This window comes from Scyliorhinus canicula, chromosome 10, assembly GCF_902713615.1.
Source record: "Scyliorhinus canicula chromosome 10, sScyCan1.1, whole genome shotgun sequence".
NCBI classification, from domain to species: Eukaryota; Metazoa; Chordata; class Chondrichthyes; order Carcharhiniformes; family Scyliorhinidae; genus Scyliorhinus; species Scyliorhinus canicula.
In genome coordinates, this window is record NC_052155.1 from 62589654 (window position 1) to 62612191 (window position 22538).

Sequence of the window (22538 nt, forward strand, 5' to 3'; positions counted from 1 at the left end):
CTCTCTGCCTGTCTCAAATTTCAGTTCCAATTTATGCTGATCCGATCTTTTTTTTTGCTGCGAACTTATGTATTTGTATCCTCAATTTCAACCTCTCTGTTTACCATCCATTTTAAAACTTGCATTCTACTGGCTTTCAGGCAGAACTCCAAATCTCATTGCTACACCTTTTAATTCTTACAAGGATAGTGTCCTTCACTTCTCACCAGTTATCCCATCTTGCTGTGCGAAAGCATTGACATCAGTGTGCGATATTTCCAGTCCGTTATAAGTTGAGAAGTCATATTTTCACAAATAAAGGAACATAGCTTTATAATACCCCAAAGACTATGATGTCATTTGATGTTTATTCTGATGTTTATTTCTGCTGGGACCAGCCTGAAGTAAGACCCTGAAGTCCCTGAAGACTTCAATGTACCACCTCTTTGCTGTGGGTGCTTCAATCCCTTGTTCTGGTTGCCTTCTCAATACTTCAAAGCTAATCTGACAGACGCGTTCTTTTGCCAAAAGACTCTTAAAGCCCACTGTACATTTTTCCACTAGCTTCAAATTAGGCAATCCTCCAGTTTCTTTTCTCCTATGAGGTCCAAACTGAGAATAAGCCCTTTCCACATTATATGTCGAAAATTACAAAGTTAGCTTTGTATTTGCTTGCAGTGTAAACCTACTAACTGCCATTTGCTTTGGTTATCCTCCATGAGCTGCAAATTGCACACATCAGGTCTGTTGCACGTTTTACTTGAGTGTAATTCGCGTTTATTGGAGTGTATTAACACGCCTCCGTTTAAAGGCCGTGTGCTTAACACTGCTAGGCTCTATATGTGTATTTTCAGCTCGGGAGTCGCCAGGTGCCGTATAAACACCTCACAAATATTCCAAGGTCAGGTTCAAAGTAATAAAACGATACACCGATTAGTAAGTTCCAAACGATTAGTATTTATTATTAAAAATATAATAAATACGCATGCACACGCTAAGGGACTAAGCTACAACTAAACTAAGCGATCAGAATACTTAACTAAACAGGAACAGGCAAGGTCAGGGAGCGAGGCCTTCATTTCGATCTTGGTCTGTAACCTTCAGAGAGTGTGCTGGTCGCTGGGGGTCTAGTGGGGCTGGTTCGCGTAGCGAGCGTCGTATTGTCACTTGCGGTTCGGCGGCTGGTGCTCAACGGCTGGAGTCAGGATACAAGTCGAAGTTCTGGGTCGAAGTCAAAGCCGGAGCACGAAAACAACAGACAGGACCATGTGTGGGGGTCTATCTTTATAGGGCCCCAATGTCCGTGCCTTTTTTGGGGCGGGCTTTCACCTTCAGGTATCGATTGGATCAGATCCTAATTGATATCTTTTGAATTCCCCCAATGTGAGGGTCTCTCCTCGATGGAGGGGGCGGTCTCTATGGTGGATACTTCTGGTGCCGCTCTGTCTGGACATCCACTTAAAGTATCTATTCAAACCCAAATGTTGCCATTGTGTGTGCCCAGATCTGGATTGCCTCATTAATATGCAAAGCGTTTTGCTATTAACACCTTTGGTTTGAGATCTTCCACCTGGCCAGAAACTAGTTTTGCTGCTTGCAAAATGCTAATCAGTCTTTGCAGACTGCTTGTCTTGGCTAAACTGCTTTTTCCCTGCAGTCTTAGCAATTCTCCATCTTGTTAGCCCAGTGTCCATCTTAGGTGGCTACAGGTCCAAGTTGCAAGGAATTCTCTCACTAGACTAGACTGTGTAGGTTTAAGTAATGTTAACTTAGTGGTCATGTGATCAATGCTGGTTTCAGGCACTGAAGCCTTATTGCCCAAACCCAGCAGATCCATCAGCCATCAGCTATTTCCAGACCCAGGCAAAGTACTTAACCTGTTCCAGTTTCAAAATTCACCTGAGAAATCTCCGAGATATTTATCTACAAGAAACCTCACAACCTGCTCTGAACTGTTTGCTTTCCAAGGCCCTCACTGAATTAATTGTAATCCGAAAAAGTGCACTATCTTTATCTGTACCCAATCATTGTTCATGTTGTGTGCGTGTGAGACCGAGTGTGATGTCTTGTTAATCAGGGGTAAGTACATGGAAGAATAAATAATTTTTATTTTAAACTTATGAAAGCTTGCTGCTGAATAGATTAATTGGAATACACACTTCCAAGTGTAAGATAAGGTGCACTCCTTCCCATATAAAACATACTGATTTCGGCAGTAAGAAAGCAAATAGATTCTCCATGACAATTGTTTTCCTCATCTACTTTTCGTCTCATGATGCTTCTGTGAAGTACCTTTTGATGTGTTTCTATGTTAAAGGTACTACATTATATTTAGCATGCATTTATTTTGATTGAAATCAACTCTACAGCCCTACATGGGGTCTGACCATTAAAAATGCTTAAGGTCTTAAAGCTACAACATCTTCCCGTACCGGCCTCCCCGAACAGGTGCCAGAATGTGGCAACTAGGGGCTTTTTACAGTAACTTAATTGAAGCCTACTTGTGACAATAAGCTATTATTATATTATTATATTTTGTTGGGCAAAGGTTACCAACCACCCAATTGAGGCAATATTTTAGAAAATGTATGGTTTTTGGTGACTTCTTTTTGCAAGCAGTTGTTTGAAATGACTTGTAGGGTTGTAGAATTGATTTCAATCAAAAAAGTGCAAATGAAATATAATGTAGTACCTTTAACATGGAAACACATCATAAGGTATTTCACAGAAGCGTACTGAGACAAAATAGGCACTGCAAAAGCCAAAGGAGATAATAGCATTCTCCAAAAATTAGACCCAATTTGAAGTTGGGTCTCGAGTAGCAGAGGGTGATGGTGATGTTGAGGGGTATGGGCAGGTATTTTCAGAACCTAGGTGGGTAATTTCTGTGCTCTGCCTTCCCAAAGGAGAGTTATTCTTGAAGGGAGCATTGGTTGGATAATCCGCATTTTATTCTAGTCCTATCTGCTGAACCATGTTCTCTTTTATTTTTCATAGAATACCTTCAGATCAGAAGGAGGCTATTCAGCCCATCGAGTCTGTACCAACCTCCGAAAGATCACCCTCCCCCGCCCTATCTCCATAAGCCCACGCATTGATCATGGTCAATCCACCTAAACTGCACACCTTAGAACACCAAGGGGAAAATTAGCATGGCCACTCCACCTAACCTGCACATTTTTGAACTGTGGGAGGAAACTGGAGGACCCAAAGGAAACCTATGCAGGCACTGGGAGTAGGTGTAAACTCCACACAGTCACCCAAGGCTAGAATCGAACTTGGTTCCATGGCACTGAGGCAGCAGTGCTAAACATTGTGCCGTCCCTGTAACTGTAGCACTGAATGTACCTTTTTAGATCAGCCATAGAATGTCTGGTAAGAAGCTTGTAAATAGCAATGCCACAGTTGTGACATTGTGGACTTGAAGATGACTGGATATCAATTGACAGTTGCTCTTGGTGTATAAACATTCTGTAGGTCAATGTCTGTTTTATAACAAGTTATCACACTGGTTCTGAGGAGTACTCTGATCTTTTGGGGTTCAACCGCTATTCAAACCTGTAGAGATTCAATTTTAGTTATGATAACTTGGGGGTTCTGAGTTCAAAGTTTGATCGACAGTTTAAAGGGACTATGACGATTAGCTGTCATTGCTGTTGGGTCTTTGTTTTTTAAGCGATTAACCACTTGAGGACATTTAAAAGCTTTGTATTGGTTTCTTGAATGGGAGCTTTGCACTATCAAGTTAATATGAGTGAGATCTGTGTCGGATTGTTAAAAGGTTTTTTAAATCTTCACATGGTCTGCACTGTGAGTGCCTGCTTGGCTGAACTGAGAGTTCTTTTGGCGTTGGGTGGCAACAGGAAGTTAGGTAAAACTGGGAGACGGTGAAACTGAAAAGTCTGAGTGCGGAGCTCAGTCCGGGCAGGAACGGAACACAATTGAGTTTCATAATCACCACGGTCGGATTCCTGTTCTCATTGACATCGCAGTCAGCGTCACAGTGAAACAGTCATGAGTATAAAATGTGCTTTTCTTTTTTCTTGGAGGAGGGGCATAACTGATAAACAGCTCAAGTAAGTATAAGTCAGGGTCATTATAGTAAAATCGTATATAAGTAAACATAGCAGGGTAAGGGAAGTAAAGTTAGCCTTAGGGAGGTAAGTAAATAGTATTTGTAAACGGTTTAATGTTTTGTTAAAAGGGAGTAAATGAGTGGTTTAAGGGTAGTCATGGCAGGAGATCTTGCACCTGTGAGGGGCAGCACGGTAGCATGGTGGTTAGCATAAATGCTTCACAGCTCCAGGGTCCCAGGTTCTGTTCCCGGCTGGGTCACTGTCTGTGTGGAGTCTGCACGTCCTCCCCGTGTGTGCGTGGGTTTCCTCCGGGTGCTCCGGTTTCCTCCCACAGTCCAAAGATGTGCGGGTTAGGTGGATTGGCCATGCTAAATTGCCCGTAGTGTCCTAAAAAGTAAGGTTAAGGGGGGGGTTGTTGGGTTACGGGTATAGGGTTGATACGTGGGTTTGAGTAGGGTGATCATTGCTCGGCACAACATTGAGGGCCGAAGGGCCTGTTCTGTGCTGTACTGTTCTATGTTCTATGTTCTATATATCTTTTTACCTGCATATGATCACTCCTTGCTAGACTTTCTATAAATTAACTACTCTTAATTCAGAAGCTTCTTTAATATTTCCTTTATAAGTTAAAATTTCAGATGCCTCAAATCATTTCCATTGTCCATCTTAGTACTCTTTCACTTTCTTTACAGTTATTTCTGTGATTGGGTGACCAGAGCTACAGATATTATTCTGTGTGAGTCTTCTGCAACAATTATAACTTTTCATTTTTGTTTTAGTTGAGTCTGTGCTGAGAATTATAACTGCAAGAGTATTTTCCTGATCAGTTATGCTGGATCATTGCTGTGTTTAAAGTGTAATTTTATCTGCTACCCATTGACCTAGGTGTCTATTGACCCAGTTACCTTGCTGACTTGTTGGTTACCTTTGTTGATTTGGTGAGGTTGATAACACTCCCAGTTTCTGGAACAGGAGCTGGTGGATGCTATAACAATAAAAGATCTTTGTCCAAGGTTTAGTTTTAATTCTATCCTGGTACAGTAACCTGCCCACTGGCATTCCATTTTGGTTCTGCTAGGCTGACTCCTAACTCACCTCATTATAGCCTTTGTCCAAATATGGATAAATGAGGTGAAGTGAGAGTGACTGATGACTGCTCTTGACATAGAGGCAGCATTAGACTGAATACATGTGGCATCAAGGAGCCCTAGCAAAACTTGAGGTTGATGGGAATTTGGGTGGTTGGGGGGAGGGGGGGGGGGGGGGGCGGTTGGGTAGCTCCATGGTTTGAGTCACATCTAGCAAAAAGGAAGAAGGAGATCAATTGTCTGTCCCAGGTGTTCCTCAGGCAGTGTTTAAAAAAAAAAAAAAATTTAGAGTATCATTTCTTTTTTTCCCAATTAAGGGGCAATTTACATGGCCAATCTTTGGGTTGTGGGGATGAGACCCTCGCAGACATGGGGAGAATGTGTAAACTCAGGTAGTGTTCTTAACTCAAACAACTTCAATTGCTTCCTCAGTGACCTTCTCTTCATCATCATAAGGTCAGAAGCCGGGATTGTGCAATCATCAGTGAATCTGTTCTGCAGCCTTCTCAATTCCTGAGATACTGGCGGTACGGTAGCACAGTGGTTGGCACTGTTGCTTCAGAGCTCCAGCATCCCAGGTTCGATTCCCCGCTTGGGTTACCGTCTGTGTAGAGTCTGCACATTCTTCCCTTGTCTGCGTGGGTTTCCTCCGGGTGCTCCGTTTTCCTCGCAAAGTCCAAAGACGTGCAGGTTAGGTGGATTGCCCTTGGTGTCCAATGGGTTACGGGGATAGGGTGGAGGTGTGGGCTTAAGTAGGGTGTTTTAGGCAGCATGATGGCGCAGTGGTTAGCATTGCTGCCTCACGGCGCCGAAGTCTCAGGTTCAATCCCGGCTCTGGGTCACTGTCCGTGTGGAGTTTGCACATTCTCCCCATATTTGCATGGGTTTTGGCGCCATAACCCAAAGATGTGTAGGGTAGGTGGATTGGCCACGCTAAATTGCCCCTTAATTGGAAAAAAATGAATTGGGTACTCTAAATTTGTAAAAGAAAAGTAGGGTGCTCTTTTCAAGGACCGGTGCAGACTTGATGGGCTGAATGGCCTCCTTCTGCACTGTAAATTCTATGATCTGGGAAGTAGTCTGTGTCTCTAGGCAGCAAAACCTGAACAACATTGGCTTGAGCTGATAAGTAAGTGGCAGGTAACATTCACATCATACAAAGTGCCAGGCAGTAACCATCTCCAACAAGAGAGCATCCAACTTTCAATGGCATTACCATCGCTGAATCCCCTATCAACATCCTGTGAGTCACCAGTGACCAGAAACTGAAGTGGAACAGCCAGATAAATACTGTGGCTACAAAAGCAAATCAGAACTGGGGAAAGTAACTCGCCTCCTGATTCTCCAATGCCTGTCCCATTAAAAATAAAAGCACAATAATAATAACCTTTTGTCAGTATTGTGATGGAATATTCTCCACTTGCTGGATGAATGCGGCTCTAACACTCAATAAGCTTGACACCAGCCAGGACAAAGCTTGATAGGGACCCCATCTATCAATATCCAGTCCTTCCATCACGAGCACACAGTGGAAGCAATGTGTCCCATCTACAAGATGCACTGCAGCAACTTGCCAAAGCACCTTGCAAGCCCGTGCCCTCTACCATCTAGAAGGACAAGGGTAGCAAATGCATGGGAACACCACCACCTGCAAATTCCCCTCCAAGTCACACAACATCCTGCCCTGGAGCTATATCGCTATCCTTTCACTGTTGCTGGGTCAAAACCTGGAACTTTCTCTCTAATTGTGGTTATGCCTTCAAAACATCGACCACTGTGGTTCAAGAAGGCAGCTCACCACCACCACCTTCTTGAGGGAAATTGGGGATGGGCAATAGAAATATCGGCCTAGCCAGCAACACCCACATCCCATGAAAAAAAATGTGTAAAAACAAATGGCTTAAATTCCAGAGATCATAACCCAGCTTAACTTGAACCATTAATTCTGAGGCCAGATGTCAGGGAAATTCCAAGCCAGTTATCCAAATAAAAACGTTTGGTGATATTTGTCCAAATGCGTTTTAAAACCTTTTTGAATTTAACAGCCAGTTAAATCTGTTCCCAGTTTTTCTGAAGGCCTTGTGATTATCAGATTTTTGAGTTTGTCTGAAGTCGTCAGGAGATATAGTCGAGCATTATCTTCTGTAGAAGTTGGCAAAGGATATTACTTCAACAACAACGGTGACGGTACTTCTAAAGTATCTGTTGGTTGTAAAGTGTTTTAGGATATGTTGAAGGCACTACATGTTATATAAGTGAATGCTCATTTGTGTTCATGAATTTGCAAGAGGAGGTCAGAGGCTTGGAATTCTGTGGAGCGTAACTCGCCTCCTTAATCCCCAATACCTGTCCTCTATCTGCAAAGGGACAAGTCAGAAGTGTGATGGGATATTCTCTACTTGCCTGGATGAGTGCTGCTCCAATAACACTCAATAAGCTCGATACTATCAGGACAAAGCTTGATGGGGACCCCATCTATCACCTTCAACATCCAGTCCCTCCACCACCGGCCTGCAGTGGAAGCAATGTGTCCCATCATTAAGATGCACTGCAGCAATTCACCAAAGCCCCTTCAATAGCACCTTACAAACCCATGACCTTAACCATCTAGAAGGACAAGCACAGCAGTTTCAGTCATTTACAGTATCTTTTTCTGTAGTATAAAGTATATGTTATGTTACTATTATTATTTGCCTCTTCCATCGATAAATACATTTGTTTGCCAATTAAAGTCTGGTGTGCTGTAATATATATTCTAATATACATTCTCAACTCATTGAAGACCATGTGAAAGTGTGATGTTAACCCAACAATTGAAAGAGGCTCTTTTTTTTTTTCTTGTGAATCCTACTAAGGAAATTTAGCATATTCACATTGACTCTTACCAACTTTTACAGATGCACCATAGAAAGCATCCTATCTGACTGCCTGGTGTGGCAACTGCTTTGCCTAAGACCATGAGAAACTTCAGAAAGTTGTGAACACCACCCAATCCATCACATGAACCCGCCTCCCCTCCATTGATTCTGTCTACGCCTCCCGCTGCCTTAGGAAAGCCGGCAGCATAAGCAAAAACCCCTCCCATCCAACTTCTTCCATCGGGCAGGAGATACAAAAGTCTGAGAACATGCACTAATAGATTCAAAAACAACTTCTTCCCTTCTGTTACCAGACTCCTGAATGATCCTCTTATGGACTGAACTGATCTCTTCACACACCTTCTCTACTGAGTAGTACTACACTCCTGTTCGCTTCACCCGATGCCTGAGTCTATGTATTTACATTGTGCCTTTTATGTATGCCTTATGCATTTTCTTTTCATGTATGGAATGATCTGTCTGCACTGTATGCAGAACAATACTTTTCAATGTACCTCGGTACACGTGACAATAAACAAATCCTATCCAATGCAATTACCTAGATGCCTGGGTTAAGTGAGTAAGTCATAAGGAGTTGGGTATATGTAGCACAGCAGGCTAAAGGAGGGAAGTGTAAAATAAATAGGATTTAAGTATATGAACCATGCCGATACTTGTGCAATATCATGAAAAGGCTGTATTGTCATTGCTGCTGTCATTTGCATGAAGCTTTAAGCTGAGATCCTGTATGATTGTTCAGATAGACACGGAAATATCCTGTGTCAAAACTCAGAACAGCTGGGACTTTTCCCAGTGTCCTGGCCAACATTTCTCACAACCAATGCCACCAGAAAAAGAAATCCTATGATTCTATGATTAGCGGTCCTGACCCGTTATTGTCCGTGTCCTCTGCCTCCGATGGGCCGAGTTCCCGATGGCATGGTTCACTTGTGCTTTTAAAAATCGTGAAACTGGCGTTGTGGCTGATGAGCGAGAGAGAGGAGGTAGGATGTGGAGAAGGGCAACTGTGGGAGGTCAGGCCAGACACTTACCATGCTAGCTGGGTTGGGAAGGTTTGTGGTGATGGGGAACAGGCTCAGTGGCCGGGGTCAACCCCCACAGAACTGGGGCGGTGTCCTTGCATAGACCACCATTGCCGTGGTCTGCAAGGCAGCCATCTTGCTGCGCATTCCATTGACCACTCACCTTGATCCTGGTTCTGCAGAGTGACACCGGACATATGGGTGACTGAACGGCTTCCTTCTGCACTGTAGGGAGATCCTGGGCGGGATTCTCCGAAATGGAGGCAGAGTGTCCGCGCCGTCGTGAACGCCGCCACATTTCACGACGGTGCGAAACGGGCGCGGGCACTACCGATTCTGGCCCCACGGTGGCAGCATGGCGCTGGAACGGTTCACGCCGCTCCAGCCTCCCTTCCTGGCGTCAACTGGGTGCCGCGCCAACCTGCGCATGCGCAGTGGCGGCGCGGGACTTCCTCAATGCGTCGGCCCCAACGCAACACTGTGAGGGCGTTCAGGGGAAGGTCACGTAACAAAATAGGGCCTGGGCTGGAAAGGCCGGCCCGCCAATAGGTGGGCCCTGATCGCGGGCCAGACCCCATCGGAGGCCCCCCCCACAGGCCGCGCCCTGACCCTGCGCACAGAGTTCCCACCGGCTAGGTGTGACCGGCGCCGCCGGGAGTCTGCCATTTCCGCTCGGCCCATCAAGGCCGGAGAATCGGCGGCCCCCGACCGGCGCCGCGCCAAATGCGCCGGCGCAAATGGCGCCGGTTCTCCACTCCTCGGAGAATTGCGTGCCAGTGTCGGGGCTACGTGGCGTGGTTGTGCTGATTCTCCAGCCCACCGTGGGGCTCGGAGAATCCCGCCCCCTATGATTCCCACCAACTGAGAACAATTATTTTTTACATTGAGTGATTTATTCAACAATGTTTGTAATGTTGTTATAAAATACAGATAACTCCAGAGCCTACTGTAAGAGTAAATAACATTAGGGACTCCTCAGATTATGGACACATTCTGTGTCCATATGCAAAAGACCTGAACAACATTCTGGCTGAGGTTGAGAAGTGGGAAGTAACATTAGTGTAACATGAGTACCAGGCAATAACCATCTAAACAAAAGAGAATGAGCGGCAGTACCATCACCTAGTCCCCCACTATAAATATCCTCAGGGTTACCATTGAACAGAAACCTAAACTGGATCTTTTTTTAAAGTCGTTTTTTACGGGATGTGCACCTATAGTCCAGAGATGTGCATTGGCCATGATAATGAAGGACTTGCATGCTCCCACAAACTCTGGGTGGAGTCAACACATCCAAGTATTCGGTGCAAATTTTGAGGGCTTTTGTATCAAACATATTGTTCCTTAAAATCCAGAGAACCAGAACACAAGGGCATTCCTGTTTCAGCTACATAATCCTTAGAATTCCTACAGTGCAGAAGGAGGCCATTCGGTCCATAAAATCTGCACCGACCCTCTGAAAGAGCACCCTGACCTAAGCCCATTGCTCCCCGTGTCATGGTTCATTCGGAACTTGTCTCGAGCAATACTGCAGGAGATTGATTACGAGTTAAAATTACAGTTCTGTCATTGTTTGCTGAATCAAAGTTCTGGAAGTCTTCATAACAAAATTACATGTGCATGAGCAGCTGCTGCTGGTAAAGAATGCAGATGGGTTGTCTTTTCTGTGCTCGTGTGTATTTGTGTGTAACTAAGATTGAGGAAATCAATATCTCCTTTCTCTGCTAACTTTGGGACATTGTTTTATTGCAGAAATTCAACAGATAATGTGTGTTTTAAAACAATGCAAGTTAAAAAGGTTAAAGATATCTTTACTTTTCCAGTAATGCCTTCACAGAAATAATTTCACAAAACCTACAAAGTATCTTTATGCGACAGTTGTGCATATGGCAGGAACAATTGGCACATTACTTTTCTGTAGGTGTTGCTGACCTGAATCTGATTCTGTTGTTTGCTAGCTTCCACAAAAACACTTTCAGAAACCGATAAATTGATACGATGATGAGCATGAACTGTGGCTTATTTTATTCCTTCCCTCCTGAGCTCAAGGTTGCTGAAGCCAACCACACTGTCACATTGATATCCCAAGGTTAGATCAGCCCAGGGATCAGACCTTACCACCCATTTCTGATCTGGTGCAGCAACCTAACTAACATTTATCCACTAACCCATCGGGTGAGCCAGTAATTCCTGTTCTATAATGATGTTCATTGTAAAACGTTTTGATCTGTTTTTCTTCACAGGAGAGCTCCCACCCCCTTACAGCCCAGTGGCGAGTCCCGATGTTGGAGGAGTACCAGTAATAAACTGTCGTGTGTGCCAATCCCTGATTAATTTGGAGGGCAAGCTCCACCAGCATGTTGTTAAATGCACTGTTTGTAATGAAGCCACGGTAAGAATATCTAAATATTATAGGAGTTCATGATTAACAATGTAGAGCCGTTTTCCTGAACGTGTGTATAGTTCTTAATTTTCTCTTTTATAAAGGCATTGGGTGGCACAGTGATTAATACTGCTGCCTCACAACGCCAGGGACTCGGGTTCAATCCTGACCTTGGGTGACTCTCTGTGTGGAGTTTGCATGTTCTCCCCGTGTCTGCGTGGGTTTCCTCGAGGTGCTCCAGTTTCCTCCCACAGTCCAGTGATGTGCAGGTTAGGGAGATTGGCCATGCTAAATTGCCCCTTAGTATCCAAAGGTTAAATGGAGTTACGGTGGGGCAGTGGGCCTGGGTGGGGTGCTCAGGGCCAGTGCAGACTCGATGGGTTGAATGGCCTCCTTCTGCACTTGTAGGGATTCTATGAAACCTAATATATTTTTAGAATTTTCAAAATGGAACAATTTCTTATGTGTAATATAAATGTTTTTATGGATTTGAAGGAAATTTAGAACACTATCAGTGATATTGCGAATATTCTGAGTAGATTAATGTTGAAATAATACTCTTGAGATATTAGATGTAACAAATTTCCCTTTACAATTTTTGCTCACAGACTGTCATTAACCAAACAAGAATTTTCATGCCCATATTCAAGCTCATGACATTTCTTTTGTCTATATCTTGCAACCAGAAATCATTATTTGTGAAAGCAGCTTTCTTTTGTGTGTGTGCAGGAGCTGCTACTCCTGTTTATTAGGATTGACACTGAAATGAACCCACAATTTATTTTTATACGTCAACTCTCCTTTTAAAAAAAAAAGGATCTGGAAGCACGGTGGAACAGGCAAAACTCCAGTTTCCTTTGGAACATAGAACATAGAACAGCACAGAACAGGCCCTTCGGCCCTCAATGTTGTGCCGAGCAATGATCACCCTACTCAAACCCACCCTATACCCGTAACCCAACAACCCCCCCCCCCCCCCCCCCCCCCCCCCAACCTTACTTTTCAGGACACTATGGGCAATTTAGCATGGCCAATCCACCTAACCCGCACATCTTTGGACTGTGGGAGGAAACCGGAGCACCCGGAGGAAACCCACGCACACACGGGGAGGACGTGCAGACTCTGCACAGACAGTGACCCAGCCGGGAACCGAACCTGGGACCCTGGAGCTGTGAAGCATTTATGCTAACCACCATGCTACCGTGCTGCCCTCTTTTTTTTTTAAATATCAAAGTTCCCCAGCTTTGGAGATTAAATTGCAGTCTTATTTCTTACATGTTTTTCAATCAAGCGCATAACTTCAATTTCAAAATAGTGGATCAGGCAATAATAAAGGATAGTGTGGATGTACCAAATAATCATTTGTCAGTGTGGAAACACTTCCTCTCATTGATCAGTCTCTATATCGTTTTTACCTTGTATGAAATTTGGCAGCTAAAATTAAAATATGCAAGTCTAGTGTCCATGTAAGATCATGTCCTCTGATCGACTTTTTCATATTAGAGAAAATGTATTGACACTTAATTGTTTAATTTCCTCTCATTTGTGGTAGGGAATTCCACAAAGTTAACACAGTTGATAGAATACCATGCAAAGGAGCAAGAATTTAATCTGCAATACTTTTTACTCAAAAATAAAACTATAAATTTCAATCCTGTTACTCTGAATAAACACATCCTAACATAATATTATTTTCTGTGGATTACATAATCCCTTCCCCTGTCAATTTTCTTTGTATCTCATTGATTATTTCCATGGAGTACTATTGAAGCTGTCCAATTTTACTGTTCCAAATGCTGTACACAGTTTCATGAAGGAATAGAGTGGTATTCGGGTTTTCCAATGGCACTAAGTTGAGTGGCACAATACATAATGCAGGTGAGAGCAGAAAGTTACAAAGGGGCATTGATAAATTAACTGAGCGGCAAAACTGGTAGATGGAGTTGGAAAGCCTGAGGTCAATCACTTTGGACATAAGAAAGATGCAGCAAAGTATTTTCTCCATGGTGAGAAGTGAAGAGTGGAGAGATTTAAGGGGCCTTGTACAAAACTCTCTAAGAATTAGTGGACAGATACAAAAATATGTGAAGATGCAATTGAAATGCCTACCAGGGGGCTGAAATACAAAAGGGGTAGAAGCTGTACTATAAAGCTCTATTTGAACAACATAATTGAACCTCGAGAGGTATATGTTGGCATTGGAGTGGGCGCCATGCAGATATACCAGAATTATACTAGGGCTCAGTTAAATAATGAGAATAAGTTGTTAAATTATGAGAAAAAGTTGTACAGACTAGTTATATTTCTTGGGTATAAAAGATTGAGGTGATTTAGTTGAGGTATTTAAGATGATTACAGTATTTGATACGGTAGAAAAATAGAAACAATTCATCTGATGGGGATATCCAGAACAAGGGGGCATAAACATAAAATTACTGACAGGCCATTCAGCGATGATATCAGAAAGCACTTCTAGATTCAAAGGACAGTGAAAATCCAATGTCAAAGGGTCGAATATCATTTGTAATGGTGAAATCCTCAAGAATACAATAAATAGGAGCAGAAATAGACCATATGGCCCATTGAGCCTGCTCTGCCATTCCATATGATCATGGTTGATCTTGGGCTACCTGCTGCTGAGTGAGAAGATCATGGATCAAACCCAACTTCACAGACTTGAGCACGTAATCTTTTTTTAAATAATATTTCATTAAGGTATTTGAAAATTTTTATAACAGTAACGTAAACAATGACATCAACATGGTAAAATAAACATTTCCCACCCCAGCTCAATCTTCACGCACCTCAACCATACAACAACAATCCCCCCCCCAATACAACAACAATCCCCCCCTCCCCCCCGGATTTTATAAAAATGCTTGGAGAGAGAGAGTTAGGAACTTTGAGGTTTTTAGGAGGGCTTTCCAGAGCTCAGGACATAGGCAGGGTGTCAGTGGAGCCAATGCAGTGAAATAGTGTAGGGTTGAATAGTTCAGAGATGGCTATTAGTGAACGATCTAGAGGTGTAGTAGAGTACATGATGAGCTGGATGCCCATGATTTCATGTTTTTTATACAGTCAAGATTGCATGTATTTTATCTCTGTAAAAGTCAGCATAATTAATTACTCTGAAACGCATCTACTTACTCACAAATTAATTTCCCATTAGTTTTTTAAACATACTTGTGACCTTGTGCATAGTGACTGCATTGGGTAATTAAAAATCTGCACAGAATTATCAATTGGCTTGCATATTTTGGTAGAGTATTGTATAGAATAATAAATTTAATCCCTTTAAATTGTTTGCAGTTTTTCAAAATTGTTGACTGAAAAATGCCTATTACAATGTAATCAGTAACTGTACATCACTTTGTTTCTGTGCTGAACTGATTCTTTAATAAATTCTGCAGCATTGAGATTCTTTGTGCTATACAAGATTCTGTTACGCTGGGTTCATGACCTACAATACAACAGTTATTGCTGTTTTGAACTTGGCGGGCAGTTTTTTCTCCCAAGGCCAAATATGTTGTTGGCTTTATGTTGTGATCTTTCACTTCTTGGGATTTTCCAGCATATATATATTGTTATATTGGGATATGTTACGACCTATTCTTAACTTTTCCTTTTTTAAATAAAAAAATCTGTTTTGGGTTGGTTCTCCTGGCAGATGTTGGGTAGTCTTTGCAATTCTCAGTTGATCAAATTTCCGGGAGGTAAGCCCTGGGCAGCACGGTACCACGCGTAGCTAGCACTGTGGCTTCACAGCGCCAGGGTCCCAGGTTCGATTCCTCGCTGGGATACTGTCTATGCGGAGTCTGCATGGGTTTCCTCCGGGTGCTCCGGTTTCCTTCCACAGTCCAAAGACGTGCAGGTTAGGTGGATTGGCCATGCTAAATTGCCCTTAGTGTCCAAAAAGGTTAGGTGGGGTTATTGGGTTATGGGTATAGGGTGGAAGTAAGGGCTTAAGTGGGTCGGTGCAGACTCGATGGGCCGAATGGCCTCCCTCTGCACTGTATGTTCTATGTATCTGTGTATCTAAATCAATTTCTTTGGATCCTCAAAAATGTTTTTGAGTAAAGCATTGTATTCAATGAAAATGCAAATTCTTTGGAAGTAAGCATTGTTTCCTTTGATGTGCAGGACTGGTTTGATCCACCTCCCATTCAGTGGTTTTGAGAAACTTTGGTTTTATAGAATTTCCTCTCACCCCCAATTGGAAGGATATGACCAGTGTGAACTATTGACTTTATTTTTTAATGTTTTGCATGATGGGTTAGAAAGCCACATATTAAACTTTGTTGATGATATATAGAAAGGTGGCATTGTAAGTAGTGTACATGGAAGCATAAAATTACAGTGAATAGCAAATGTGAGATCATCCACTTCAGATCTAAAAATGCTAAAAAAAAACACTATTTTCTAATGGTGAAAAACTAGGGACAACTGAGATTTGGGCTTGGGCTTTAGATATTTAGATCATTAAAATGCCTTTTCCTCGTACAGCAAATAATCAAAGCGAATGGAGTATTGGCCTTTATGTGATTGGATGGACGTCATGCTTCAGTTATACAAATCCTTGATTAGACCACAGCTTGAGTACTTCAAGCAGTCCTGGGCACCAAGCCTTATTTGGATAAATCGGGCTTGGAGGGAGTGCAGTGTAGATTTAACAGAATGATCCTTGCACTCCAAAGGTTAAATTATGAGGATAAGGTTACACAAACCCAGGTTGCACTGCCTGGAATTTAGGCGGGCAAGCTGTTATTTTATCCAAGCTTGCAAGATATTAAGAGACTGGGTTGGGGGAATAGATAGAGATAAACTGTTCCTATTGGTTGGAATGTCTATGATTAGAGCCAGACATTATAGGAGTGAAATTTGGAAACACTTCTACAAACACGATTGCAGAGGTTTGGAGCTCTCTTCCGCACATTTCAATTGATCTAGAATTTTAAATGTGAGATTGCTAGGTAGCTGTTAACCAAAGATGTTTTTTAATTAATTCAAGGATGTGGCTTCACTGGCTAGGCCAGCATTTATTGCTCATCCCTAATGTCCTTGAAGATAGTGGTGAGCTTCCTTCTTGAATTGCTGTGGTCTATGGTGTTCGGGAGGGGTATTAAGGGATATAGGACAAGGGCAGCTATATGGAATTAGGCCGGTTATTAAATGGTAGACAATCCCATTTCTCCTGTTTCTTAAAGAAGCCCTAATGCAGTGTACACAAGGATATTTAGATTGGCAGTATTTCCAGAAGGAACAATTGGCTGGTTAATCCAAATAAATCTTAATTGGTCAGGATTCTTACTTGCATTGTGTATTTTAAATTTTGTATGCCGTTACTTTAACTTATTTTAATTCGATCAAGAGATCTGGGCTTCACTGGCCAGGCCAGCATTTATTGGCCAACCCTAAGCCCCTTGAACTGAAAGGCCTATTAGGCCATTTCAAAGGGCATTGTAAGAATGAACCACATTGCTGAGAATTTGGACTCGCCAGACCAGGTAAGGATGGCAAATTCCCTTCCCTAAAAGACATTAGTGAACCAGATGTGTTTTTTGCAACAATTGACAATGGATTCGTGGTCATCATTAAACTTTTAATTCCAGGTCTTTTTAAATTCAAATTTCACCATCTGCCATGCAGGGATTCGTGATGGGATTAATAACAAATAATCCCACTTTGTAATAACAAAATATTCAAAATCTTGATGGAAGAATTAATTGCTGTTTTTTTTTCTCCTAGCCAATCAAAAATCCTCCAACAGGAAAGAAGTATGTACGATGCCCTTGTAATTGTCTCCTTATTTGCAAGGATACATCACGGCGCATTGGGTGTCCAAGACCTAACTGGTTGGTATGAAATTGCTGCATTCTAGTTTATAGGTATTCACGATTTTCTTAAATTAGAGCTTGCAGAAATCTTCAACTTATCGTCCATTTGGCAAAAAAATTAATTGAATAAACCTCGTTAACAAAAGGAACACCCGATGAGGTAAATGCATCAAAATGAATGTCACACTTTTAAAATTTGATATTTTTTGTTGCAAAATGGCAATTTTTAACCATTAAAAAAAATGCATTTTTGTCATTGGTTCCCTTTTTCTTAATAAGAAAGAATAGCCAAGCTAAAAGTTCATTAATGAAGTGATAACATTGAGACTATCTGACAATCTGTGTAAATTTTATAAGTTCTGCAGGTAGCATTTGGAAATGTGCATTTTTTTGGGAAGACAGTCAAGCAGTAGGCATGCACAAGCTTTATCTGAAGAAATCTGTTAATTGCTTGAACTTGATGGCTTTGTACAAGGCTCTGCCCATGGTTAATACATTTCCTCATGTAAAATATATTCTAAGTCTATTGACTTCTGCAAGACACTTAAAGATTTAAGTTGCTGGCAAACGCATTTTTTATGTGGCCAATTGTATTTTGATCTGTCCATCAGTTGGTTTTGTTGGATAGTCTGCTGCTTCTGTGATATATGTTTCTTCGTTGCCACTATTTAACCCCACAAAATACTTGGGCTGCAAAGGTATTTGAAGTTTCTAAGTCTTTGATGATTTAGATATGGGATAACTGGTTTATGAGAGGACAATTCAGATCCAACAACACCTGTGTGGAAAGACTTCACACTTTAACTGTCATATGGACAACTTGGCAATAGCGGATCAACCATCTGTAATGCACTCCGCTGCATTTTTCTTTCCATTGACTAAGTAGTATAAAGAGCCGGCAATCTGTTATCAGCAATTTTTTACTCCATGGTGAAAGTTAAAATCCAACCTGACGTGTTTTGTTTACTTCCATAATTTCCTCCTTCCGCACAACTAAACATTTCAAAGAAAACCTGCTTCTACGCAAGATATGGCTGTTGATTTGTTGTACCAACTGCTAAAAAGTCTGACACTGAGATGGATTTCCCCATAGACATGAAAGTTGAAACCCTGCAGCCTACCATAAGGGGACATCTACTACCTTAGCCAATCTGCAGTGGATACATCTGTCCCCCAATAGATGCTGGGGGAGGAGATTCTTTCATATCTTCAGATGGGTAGTTATTCAGATTATGTTTATTGAATGCATGATGCAGCTTGTTTTCCAATCGCAATAGTACAAATATTCTGTATAAAACAAGTGACAAACAAGTGGTCATTGTCTAGGAGGCATCCACTTGTAAGTGAAGTGTGCTGTCGAAAAATGTAAATGTTTCATATTGTTGTGAAAGTTGTCTCGTTCCAACTACGCAAACAGATGGCTCTGAAATCTTAGCATGTGAATTACTCGTGGCTTCGCCTGATTGACCATATGTAACTTAGCCCAATGATGAGTGGAATTTCTATTTATGCATCTTTCCGGGGTTTACACCTATTTTTTGCCAAAGTTATGACGATCTGGAGAGTACCTGAGAAAATTTGCAGGACAGGTGTGAGAATATGCTGGTGGTATCAGATGAGATTGATGATATCATAATAGCATTTGCTGCTGACCATGACTTTTGAAATGGTCATTGTTTCAATAATTGTACTTGTGTAATGCCTCACTATTAATATAAAACATGCTCCAGAGAAGAATCCATTGCCAGAAAGGAACTGTATGTTGATGGAGATATTTCAACCAGTCAATTAATCCTGAATTCTTGCGAAGCTTGAACTTAATGAAGTATTTTGTCACAATTTTGGAAGGTGCCATTGAAGGTGTCTTGGTGAGTTGCTGCAGTGCATCTGCCAGATGATGCATGTTGCTGCCACTGCGAATTGATGGTGGATGGAGTGCCCATCAAGCGGCTGTTTTGTCCTGGATTGTGGTCAAACATTGAGTGTTGTACTAGCCACACTCATCTTGGAAAGTGAACAGTATTCCATCATGCTCTTAATTGGTGCCTTGTAAATGGTGGATAAGATTTGTACAGTCAGTGGATGAGTTACTTGCCACTGAATTCCCAACTTCAGATCTGCTCTTGTAGCTACAGCATTTATATGGCTCATCCAATTCAGTTTCTGGTCACTGGTAAGTTCTATTATGTTGAATGTAGGGGATTCAGTGATGGTAACAACGTTGATTGTGAAGGGGAAATGGTCAGCTTCTCTCTCATTGTAGATGGTGACTTTTGTAGTGTGACTTACTTATCAATCCAAGCCCAACGTCGTCCACGTATTGCTGCATATGGACATGGGCATCAGGCACATCTACTCCTTCTGGCGCCAGGCTTTCATCTGCTTGGTCCGGGAGGATGTATTAGAGGGGGGATTCGAGGTCTCTTATCAAAGGGAGACCTTCCGCATCTTCTGGTCGGCGGATGGCGTGCGGTGCCATGCCTACAAGAAGGTGGGGCACGTGCGGAAGGTCTGCCCCGCTTCCAAAGCCATCAAGGTGGCTGCGAGTGGCACCGCCGGCTCCTCCCCCTCCATTGGCATTTCTACCCTGACCCTACAGGGGGACACCGTGCCGGCGCCTACAGGCCAGTCGGCTCTGGCGTGGAGGAGGGAGGGCATCCACCAGGCCGCAAGGCCCGAAAGAACGCAAGGCGAGGATTGGCTGCAAGTACCCCGACTCCATCAGCCTAGGGACCCCTGCAACCCAGGACTCCGGCCCGGGGGCCACCACGGACACCCAGCTCATCCTGGGTCCATTGGCGCCTCGCCGTCGTGTACTGGGCCTGGCGTCGTTTTGCAGCGGATCAGCAAGGGGGAAGGCAGTGATGGCCGTGCTCCCAGGCCGGCGGGGAAGACGCAACCAACTCTAACCCGGGGACAGAGTGTTGAGGGAAGAGGGGGCGTTGTGAGGATGGAAGTTTCTTCGGCGCAGTGCATCCCCAGCAAGCGGCGCCGCACCTTGGAGGTGGAGGAAGGAAACATCATGGCTCCCTCCGTTGCGGAGAGGGTGGCACCCCGACCCCTGCCCCTCGACATTACACCACTCCCCCGGAAGTGATTAGACAAAGTCTATTACCTGTCAACCCTGAACTGTCGCAACCCCCGAGCAGGACGCCAGGTGAGCGAGACCCCCCAAGGGCTTCTTCTGCCCCGTGCCAAGGAGAGCCCCCCCCCTCCCCCACAATCCCCTTTCCATCCCAGCCTCCGATGTCGGAGCCCGCATCTCCATCCTGGAGCTTTTCCCGGAACTGTTCCCGGGCCTATCCGGTGGTCCGACGTGGCAAGAAGAGGGGGGTTCTGAGCCGCCACCTCCCTCTGGCGTGATACAATTAGAGGAGCCTGCGAGGAACCCTGTCTGTGACGGTCCGGGGGCTGGGATCGAGGCAGACCCAGGGCTGGTTGGTGGGATCATGCCGTCGCCACACTGAATGTGGCGGACGACACGCTCCCAGACGGCGACTGCCCCAAGGAGGTTGGCTGCTCGGTGGGGTGCATGGGATGATTTTTGGGTCCATCTGCAGAGAGACGGTGGACTCCCTCTTGCCCAACACAGAGTTGCCTCTTATCCCCTGCGGGGAACTCCGGGACTTTCTGCATGCAAACTGCGATCACCGAAACCGAGTGCAGCTAGCCCTCGACCGGTGATCGGACATGGTGCTGCTCATCTGGTCTACCCGCGCCTATGTTAAAGAGGAAGAGCCTGCACTCCTCTGCTCTTTAGGAGCATTGAAAAGGTGAAGATAGCCCTTTACTACTGACGTGGAGGTGACCATAGTCAGCCTCAACATTAACAGCAGCAGGGACTCGCTCCACAGGTTCCAGAACTTCTCGGTCCTCCGGGACGGGAAGTATGAGGCGTGCTTCCTTCCGGAAACTCGCACCATTCCGGGGGACAAAGTCACATGGCTCCTGGAGTGGTGGGGGGTTTCTACATGAGTCCCCTAAAACCTCACGATTAGGCGAGGTGGCTATCTTTTTGGCCCCACATTTTCAGCCGGAGATTTTGGGGTTCAAGGAGCCGGTGCCAGGCCGGTTGCTACATTTGATGGTTCTTGAGGGGGTTGAGGTACTTCACTTTGTGAATGTCTACGCTCCACAGATTGGCCAGCAGCAGACAACTTTCTTCAAACAAGTGTCCACTCATCTTGGCACCATCGCCGCGCCGCGGGCAAGTGCATCGTCCTGGGGGGTGGGATTTTAATTGCACCCTCTGGACAAAGGAACGCCTTGGTATCCAGTGCAGCTCTCGTGCGGTGGTGAAGTTAAGGAACCTGGTCGGGTTCTTTGACTTGGTGGACATCTGGCGGACTCTCCATCCTGAATCCAGTATCTTCACTTTTGTGAGGCCTGGGGTTGGAGCGTCCAGAATCGACGGCCTCTACATTTCAGGGGTGTACCTGACCGTGTCCCGACAGCCTCTGTGCAGCAGGTGCCGTGCTCAGACCACCGTCTGGGGTGGGCGGGGCTCGCCCTGACTCTCACTCAGTCGTGCTCCACGTACTGGCATTTTAACAACCTGCTGCTGGAGGACAAGCATTCCTGGGCTCATTTCGTCTCTTCTGGACCGGCTGGAGAAGGAAGTGGGGAGGCTTCCCCTCCTTCAGGCTATGGTGGTACATGGGCAAGACTCGCGTGTGTACTTTCTGTCCGGAGTATGCAAGGGGGTCAACAATGAGGTGGAAATCCAGGGTCGAGGAGTTGGAAGAAAAGGTACTTGACCTGGAGTCACGTCTCGGTCAGCCCGATGAGGACACGGACCTGCGGCTGGTGGACAGAGAGAAGAAGGGCACGCTGCGGGACCTGCAACACGTATGGTCCCGGGGCGCGTATGTGAGGTCGCGGATCCAGATCCTCACTGACATTGACCGTGGCTCCCTCTTCTTCTACTTGCTGGAAAAACGGCGCGGGGTCCGTCAGCAGCTCCTTCCGCTGCTGGGTCCCTCGTCTCTGATCCGGAGGAGGTTTCGGACCAAATTCGAAGCTTCTATGGCGCCCTCTTCTCTACTGATCCATCCAGCGAGGATGCTTGCAGAGCTTTGTGGGAAGACCTGCCGCATGTCGGCCAGGAGGGCGCCGGGAGTCTTGATACCACTACAAGCCTGGGGGAGCTGACTGGCACCCTCGACAGCCTGTCCGGGGGCAAAACCCCAGGGCTGGATGGGCTGACCGTGGAATTCTTCAGGGTGTTCTGGGACGTCCTGGGGAGCGACTATGTGGGTGTCCTGGGGAAAGTATCGC

The 22538-nt window shown here is 44.4% G+C and overlaps 1 protein-coding gene across 1 annotated transcript in view; it reads left to right on the plus strand.

Moving 5' to 3' along the window:
• Positions 1 to 22538, plus strand: part of pip4p2 (phosphatidylinositol-4,5-bisphosphate 4-phosphatase 2) — a 132850-nt gene that overhangs the window by 33731 nt on the left and 76581 nt on the right. Inside the window, exons 2-3 of the mRNA XM_038809069.1 lie at positions 11288 to 11436; positions 17173 to 17279. Coding sequence (XP_038664997.1) covers positions 11288 to 11436; positions 17173 to 17279 — 256 coding nt within the window. The remainder of the gene's footprint in view (positions 1 to 11287; positions 11437 to 17172; positions 17280 to 22538) is intronic.